The 8,234-nt window shown below is 45.0% G+C and overlaps 1 protein-coding gene across 1 annotated transcript in view; it reads left to right on the top strand.

The window, feature by feature from the left end:
- The first annotated feature begins 695 nt into the window (after positions 1 to 695).
- The window catches only part of TECTA (tectorin alpha), a 59,595-nt gene continuing 52,056 nt past the window's right edge, over positions 696 to 8,234 (top strand). The window contains 3 exon segments of the mRNA XM_066639545.1: positions 696 to 759; positions 5,917 to 6,050; positions 7,828 to 8,115. Coding sequence (XP_066495642.1) covers positions 696 to 759; positions 5,917 to 6,050; positions 7,828 to 8,115 — 486 coding nt within the window.

Raw genomic sequence — 8,234 nt, 5'->3', positions numbered from 1 at the left:
TCAAATTCCACTGGGCACAAAAGGAATTAAAATACTCTCCTAGAATGTCTGCAGCTTCATTTCGCTCTCCTGTTCCCGTCGGCTCCCCTACACCAGGCCCCCCCCCACGTTCTTATAAAATTGATAGCGCAGAAGATGGGCAGCTGTGTCAATGTTTGCGCTTCCTACCCGTCAAGGAATGTTAAGTGTTAGTCGTCTTGCCAGCTGGTCCCAAAAATGAAAACGGATTAGTTAAAGCAACGTTGAATGTTTTCCAGTGATGAGAGTTGTTAATTGGCTCTCATTTTGCAATACAACGGGAAGCTGTTCAGCCCAAAGCTTTGTGGCATAGAGATCATCAAAGAATTGTTTGGGTTATTAAGGGATTGAATGTTTCCTGAGAGCTCTTTCCACTGTTCAACCTTATTAATGGAAGCATTCTCCATCCCCCGCCCTCCCCAAGCTCTAGAACTGTGCTCCGTGCTTCCCCAACGCCATCAACCAAGCAATTTATTTGCTCTAACAAGACGAGAGCCACCACACTGCTTAATTAAGATGGTTTGTGTCTGTGTACACAGATGACAATCTCCTAAGTTTCCAGCAGTCTGAGCTAATCAAACTATACCGCAAACCTTTTGTGTGGAATTTCCACATTGGGCTTGGTTCTGCATGGATGGTTATTTGCTGCACATTTTCTTTTTCTTTCTCCTTCTAGGATGAATTATCCATCATTCTTCAGAACCTGGGTGGCCTTTACTTTCATAATTGTGCGACAGCAAGGTTAGTTTTTCAGCTCGTCCATGCCTGGATACCGATACGGCATTCATAATAGCAATCTCTTCCCTTCAGTGATTTGCTGCATAAAGCAACCCCAGGCATGTGTTGAGAAGGGTTTCTTGGGCTTAAAGTGCATTTGGAGGGGAGTGAGTACTGTCTTACCCACTGTCTGCAGCTGAACTTGTTTGCAAGTAGACATACTTAGAACTGCAGGCTGTTAGCCTAACAAACAGTTGTTTCACTTTGGTGCAATCTCACAGGACTTGGGAATGTGAAAGAACTCTGAATCAGCAGAATCTGGTCAACATGAACATAGGATGTTGTATTGTGTTGGGTGAGACTGTTGCCCCATCAAACTCAGCACTGTCTAAACTGACTGGCAGTGAGTCTTCTCACTGGGGACCTTTTCTTTCCCCATGAATGCATGAAGTTGCTTTAGACCATTGAATTCATTATAGACTGCACTGGCAGGCAGCAGCTTTCCAGCAAATCAGGAAAGAGTCTGACCCAGAGAAAATGGAGTGGAAGAGGAAGGAGGAGAGAAGAGTGATGGCATATAGCATCTCTTGGGAGATTCTCTAGGCCATCAATCTCCTCTCCTCCAGCTTCCTGTCCTTTTCTAAGTGCAGGGAGCGTGGGAAAAACAGTGGGTGTGACGGTAAAGGTGGTGATGAAGGATGTGGTTGATGGCAGCAGCTGCTCATCATTGCACCAGGTAAAGGGGAATGGCATTTGACACCCTGTTGCAAATGCCAACAGGTCTTGAGTCAGTCCTGCCACTGTACTACGGCCCTCTTGCATAGCTCTTCTCACCTTATTTTCACCAGGCCTGGAAAGAAGGAAAGAAAGAACCATAAGTCTGGTTCAATCACTGTCTTTCTGAAATTCATGTGCATCCTGCAGCCATGTGGAATTGCAAAAGCAGTTCCAGTGCTTTTGCAGTGCATGTGATGGGCACCATGCTGAAGGTGAAATGACAAGGTTGGCACTCAGTAGCACCTGCTTACTGTACATGGCTGCAACTCAACTGTGAGGCTCTTGCTTTTGACCACCCCTCATGGATTTGGCCTCTCCTATGAATTAACCCACTCATTAGATCATCTATGGAGGCCCTGCTCCAGGTTCTTTCTCCAGCAGAGGTGTAAAGAGGAAACTGGGACTTCTCAGGGAGCAGCACCAAGATTGCGGAATTCTCTACCCAGTTTTCTTTCTGTTTTTAGAAGGCAAGTGAAGATGGTTTTGTGCTAATCAGCATTTGGGATACACTGAGTGTGTATGCTGTGTCTCCTGTCTCCACAGGGAGGTACTAAAGGTGGCTTACAGCATCTTAAAAATAATATTATAATAATGAAAACATTAAAATACAATATCTTTCCCCCAACACCTAAAATGATAAAGCAGTGAATACAGCAAACACAACCTCAGAACCTGAGGGCAAATAATTATAATCCACTACATCAGGAAACAGAACGAATTCCCCCAAAGCCAATAACCTGAAATGGCTTTTCAATTGCTGTTGGAACACAGGTGGAGAGGGGCCTGGTCCCTGCCTGATCCCCGATGGCAGGGCAATCCACAAACAGGAGGCGCCTACGGTGGAGACCCTCACTCATGTCACTGTCACCAGCTCAGCCTCTGGCAGGGGCAACAGAGGAACATGCAAGAGGGCCCCTCTTGCCGCCCCCTGGAGGATGGGCCACGTGGGGGGGCAGTGTTCCTCTGGCCTGAAACCGCTTCTAATTTTGTGTTTTGATGCTGTGCTTTGCAGCCGGTTGTTTCTGGTTGAAAGCTGAACCTTTAAAATTTGGGTACAGTTTCAGTTCTGACTCTGATATCTTTTTTTTTTAGCTTTCTCATTCACTTCTGATAAAAACTGATTTGGTCATTGGTTTAGAAACACATTTCATGTGGAATAACAGTCAGCTTCTTTGTTTGCAAAGCGATGCTCTCAAACAAATATAATAGCTATTTAACTAGAGAAAAAAAATATACATTATTTGTAGAAGTGGTTGTGCTCCAGCGGTCCCCATTTACCTAGGACAGCCCCTCTTTTCCTTCCTGATATACACAGCCCTTCCTTTCTAGTCCTCCACAGCTGCCTATTCTAAGGTCAGATGTTGCTGTACATGCATTTTGAGTTGCAGTCATTTGCTTTAAATGTTGCATGCTTACGCTCTTACAAAAGGAAAGCAGAAAGTGTCAACACAGGCAGCTTCAGAAGCCAGTAGGACAAGCTGATGCCAAGCAAATGAGATTGCAGTTCTCTCCATGGTTACATGTGAATAAGCCTCATTGTCTATAATGGGACTTACTTCTGAGGAGATGTGCATAGGATTGGGCTACAAATCTGGGGCACAGCTTGCGCACCTCACACGGGTTGTGGTGCTTTTCAAAAGAGTCCTTTGGAGAGACTCTGCCTCACCTGCCTCCCCACACACCCTGATTGCCACATGGTGTCAATGCATGCACAACTGTACAGGCACAAGACTTTCTTCTCCATATTGGGAAAGAGTCCAAGCGTTTACAGTTGCACATGTGTTGAGTCTTTGCTGGCTTTCAAGTAAATGTGTGTAGCCATTTAGTTATTTGATTTTTCTCTGTAAACCGCTTTGTGAACTTTTAGTTGAAAAGCGGTATATAAATACTGTTAATAAAAATAATAATAGATTGTAGGGCAAGATGTGCCACCATGAACCTCCTTCCATCTCTACTCAGCCAAGCCATATTGTGATAATAGAATGAGTAATCCTTGGTGTGGCAATAAGCACGTGGTGCGTAGCAATGAGTGTCCTTATTTTCACGGTTTCAGAGTGAACCATTGGAGGACTGGGAACTAATGCCAGACTTACTAGGGCTGTTGGTACATCAGACTGCACACATGTACGGGTATCCCTAAGCTTGTACACACGTGTTCATGTAAATGACCACATCTCATTCATTTTAAAAGCTAAAACCCCTCAAACATAAAGTACAGGTGGAGTGCACTGCTGTATGTGTGTTGAATGTAACATATGAATACTTGCATCAAATCTATAATCATATGTACAGTGTACACAGGTGGTACATGCGTTGAATGACAGCCAGCTCATTCTCGAGGCTGAGTGAGGCTGTTGCCTCAGGTGGCAGTTTTACAGGGGCCTTCCTGCTTCTGCTGCTACTCTCTGTCCTGGATTCACAAAGGAAAAGAGGAGCAAAGGAGAAGGAGAAGTGTGGATGGAGGAGTGTCAGAGAGGAGACACTCTGACCACTCTCCCCTCCTCTACACACGCTATTCTGCACCTTTCTCCTCTTCCTTTTGAATTCATGAAGGAGGAGAAGGAGAGGTGGAAGGAGTGGTTGGCACACCATCATGTCAGGCAGGGCAATGTTTCGTGTGCCATCTCAGGCACCACAAGCATTTTTCTCTATGGTAGTTTTGCCAGAATGACCACATGGTCCCTCATCACCTGTGAGGGAGAAAGGGCTGTAAGACCAGGTGAACGTCACTTGTAGGTATCCTTCTGGGATGCTTGGAGAGGCTGCCCTTTCACCAATGCAGCTTATTGCTAAACCTGAAGACTAGTGAAAAAATATGGACGACTTCCACGCTTGAAAAAGAAAAAAACAGCCCCACGTTTCATAGCTGCGACTTGAGCTGTGTTTGTTCTGCTGTTATATAACAGCTGTGAAACGATTTCATCTGCTCTCTGGCCAGAGGATCTTTGCTAAGCCATTAACATTGTCCATAACCATAATGCAAAGGTATGTTGATTTTCTGAGTGGCTGCGCCATATGCCAGTCTCTGTTTTATAGCATGCTGAAGTTTTATGTGTGTGCCTTGAGAACCATCATTTAAACACACACACACAGAGATATCCAGAATGCAAGACTAAGTTGCCTCACCTTGCAAAGCTCTTTCAGTTAGGCATACCCTCCAACAACACTTTTCTATAGCATCGTGCATTAAAATGGACAAAACCCAAGAAAATGCTCCCACGCAAAACTAGCACATTAGGAAAACTATCCAGACATGCCAGAGAATAAGCAAGGCATTCAATATTGAGCATTAAGTATCCACTTGAGCATCAGTGTTTTCAAAAGCCACACGAATACGGAACGGGGATGTGGGCAGGTTCTCAAAGGGGGGAAAGGCCATTCTTGAGTGCTGTGGGTCTCTGCATTTAACACATTACCAGCAATTGTGAAATAAGCCTGACAGTGAGCAAGCAGAAACAGCTGTTCCTACAGTGAAATCAGGTGAACGGGCAGTGTCAGGAGGCAGAGGGTAACATGACACAGAGGTGAGGAGGAAACCTACCCCACCCATCTGCTGTCAAAGGTGTTTGTAGAAGCACACGTAGGCTGTTTCTGGGGTAGAGGGTCACCCATCCAGACACTGACCTGACCTAAACCCCCTTAACTCTAGCAGTGTGGATGCAGCAAGTGCCCTCAAGTGCCCTGGCGGCTTTCTGCGTCTTCTCACTCAGAATCTTGCTCCATTTCTGCTCTGCGCAGACAGGGTTGGTCTTTTGGCACTCGAGTCAAATGATTGAAATGAAAGCCATCAGAAGGCAGGAAAAGGTCACGCATCTCCATGTTTCCAGAATTCAAGAAGTGCCGGTGGCCAGGCTCCAGTGTGAAACCCATAATAAAATGGTTCCCCTCTGGGCCCAAATGTAGCGAAGGGTGCTAAACAGAGGAATGATTGTTTTTGCCTGCAGTTGCTCAGGTCCTCATTCACTGAATATAATGAGGACAGTGAATTTATTTTCCACTTGAGATGGCCGATCCCCTCATGTCAAAAGCCAACGGCATGTTGGAAGGTAACCTCACCAGAAAAATGGAATGTTATGTCTAGCAGGTTTCTCTCTCTCAGTGACTGGTGCACTTAAAGGTCCATCTTCTTCCACATGGACCTGCTCGTCCGCTAGGTTCTTTGAATTGCCTGCGCTGAGCAGAGGTCTGGACTACTAGATAACCTCCAAAATGCCTTCCAAAGCTAGTGCACTTTGAGTCAAAGGCAGCTTCTTATGTTCCGATGTTTCTCTTTCTCATCAAATGCATCTCGCAGAATTGTAGTGAGAATAAAATAGGAGGTGGGCCACATACATGTCTTGGAGGAAGAGTGGGATAAAAAGGTGCAAAATGATATCACTGTTAATTGATCTGTCTCCCTTACAGCTCAGTCAGTGGCAATTTTGTATCCATTCTGGCAGAATGATACCAAGACCCCCAAGGTGGACGACGGAAGCTCCCCAGAGATCAAGCTTTCTTTTCCCTTCACCTTCTTCGGAATCCCCTATAGAACTGTTTTTGTAAGTACAAGCCAGAGTCTGTGTCGGCTTCTTCAACCGTATTTGTCATGTCCCCGCCATTAGTGACTGCATCTTAAATGCAGCTCGCCTCCAGCGCTCAAGGAAAAGAAAGATTTATTGGATCCCACCTGGCAAGTTCTTAGATTTCATGAACTGATAGGTTTTATGATTAAGAAAGTCAAAGGTATATTTAATGGGCTAACGTTCACGGGGCAAAAATATAAGAGCAATAAATTGCCGCTTGCACGTGATTAAACACCGAAGCAATGCTTGGGCCTTGACAAGTCGAACATTACTCCTGTTGCATGACAAGAAACAAGAATATGTAGAGAGCTGAAGGAAATTTAGAAAGAAGAAAGAACAAAGCAAAACAAGACACCAAAAGCCTCTTTTGTACCTGCTTTAAGAATTTTTGCAAAGGGCCTGTTTGTTCACTGGAACTTTGTGCTGGTGTTTGAAGGGGGGGGGGAAGGCTTCTTCCACTCTGGGGCAAGAGGTGACAAACTTGCTGGGTTTGAAAAGTGACAGGAGAAGAACCTGGCTGATCCAGTATGTACCCAATAATCCTCACCCCAGCTATTTGCCTTGTGAGAGGAGCTATCATGCACCAGTAACAGCTTTCTTTGTTGGGACCACTGGGGGAGAAGGTTAAATCCACGTTCACCCATGCTGTTGTCCCAATCTGGGGAAGGGGGTTGCATAACTGTTATTCAGAAGGAAAAAAAGAGACAAATATTGAAAGTTTCATTTCACATGATGCATTAACCCATTTTTGCCTGGCCCACAGGTGTACACATTTGGTTCCTGTTGCATATATGCAGTGTTGGGCAGAAATGGCTTTAATCTACTGTGGGCATAGAGATGTTGTTTTCACAGTATACTTAATATTACAGCAAGGCTTCATCCTGAAATTCTCTTGGATTATGAAGCTTCACTCTTGGGGTATCTGGGGATATCATCTGGTAAAACTCATTCAGGACTGATCCAGTTCAACTACAAGTTAGAAAATTTCATGCTTTAATAAGAAATGTTCTAACTTATAGTTGACCTGATTCACAGCCCAATCCTATGCATGTCTACTCAGAAGTAAGTCCCATTTGAGTCAATGGGGCTTACTCCCAGGAAAGTGTGGATAGGATTGGGCTGTCAGTCCTGAACGAGCTTTACCAGGTGATATCTCCAAATAGCCCAAGAGTGTAGCTTCACAATCCAAGAGAATTGCAAGGTGAAGTCTTTGCTAGTCAGGACCACTTTGCATTTCAGGGATGAGTGTGTGAAATGGAGATTACTGTATGTTGATTGTTCCTCTCGGAAATATATTTATTTCCTGGACATGGAAAACTAGCATTTCCAGGAGAAAAGGAACATAGGGAATATGCAGAGGACTGTGTGTGCATGTGTGTTTGGGCGGGGGACACAACACCAGTGCTAGTGGGCAGTCGATCGTTCTGACAGTCTGCTTAAGTCAGCCTCTTTCAGTGTACATGGTACAGAAAGATGTTCATCAGATGAATACAGAACATGGGCATTTCCGTGGAGTTTAACTTCCGGCTTTCATCCCTTTGTGAAATTTTGAATCTTAATTCCACCCAGCTTCAGGATGACATATGGGGCAGGGAGGAACCTAGATATATAGTCCTATTTACAACCCATAATTGCATAGGCCAGCCTTTGCTGCTGAATCCTCCATCATGAGTATAATTTGAAGCAGATGTTTTTGCCTCTTGCTGCCAGGGCTTCCACTGGCTTAAATCAAAGCTTCCTCTTACCCTTGCAGGTCAACAACAATGGTGTTGTCTCCTTTAATGTGCTGGTCAGCCAGTTCACCCCAGAGGCCTTCCCTCTGGCCGATGGGCGGGCCTTCATTGCTCCTTTTTGGGCAGACGTCCACAATGGGATCCGAGGTGAAATCTATTACCGTGAGAGCGCAGACCCCGCCCTCCTCAAAAAAGTCTCCAAAGATATCCGGAAGTATTTCAAGAACATGCCATCATTTTCTGCAGTGTCGGTTTTCGTGGCTACCTGGGAAGACGTCACCTTCTACGGGGGCAGCAGCACAACCCCGGTAAGGGCAAAGTGTTGACCTAACATGATGTATTAAAAACTCAAGTTTAAAATGATCTTGTCATGGAACAACCTTTGTCTGAGTGTGTGGTCTGAACTGGGCTGAGTCACATGTTAAAT

This window comes from Tiliqua scincoides, chromosome 11 (assembly GCF_035046505.1).
Source record: "Tiliqua scincoides isolate rTilSci1 chromosome 11, rTilSci1.hap2, whole genome shotgun sequence".
NCBI lineage: Eukaryota > Metazoa > Chordata > Lepidosauria > Squamata > Scincidae > Tiliqua > Tiliqua scincoides.
This window is presented reverse-complemented; position numbering and strand designations above follow the sequence as displayed.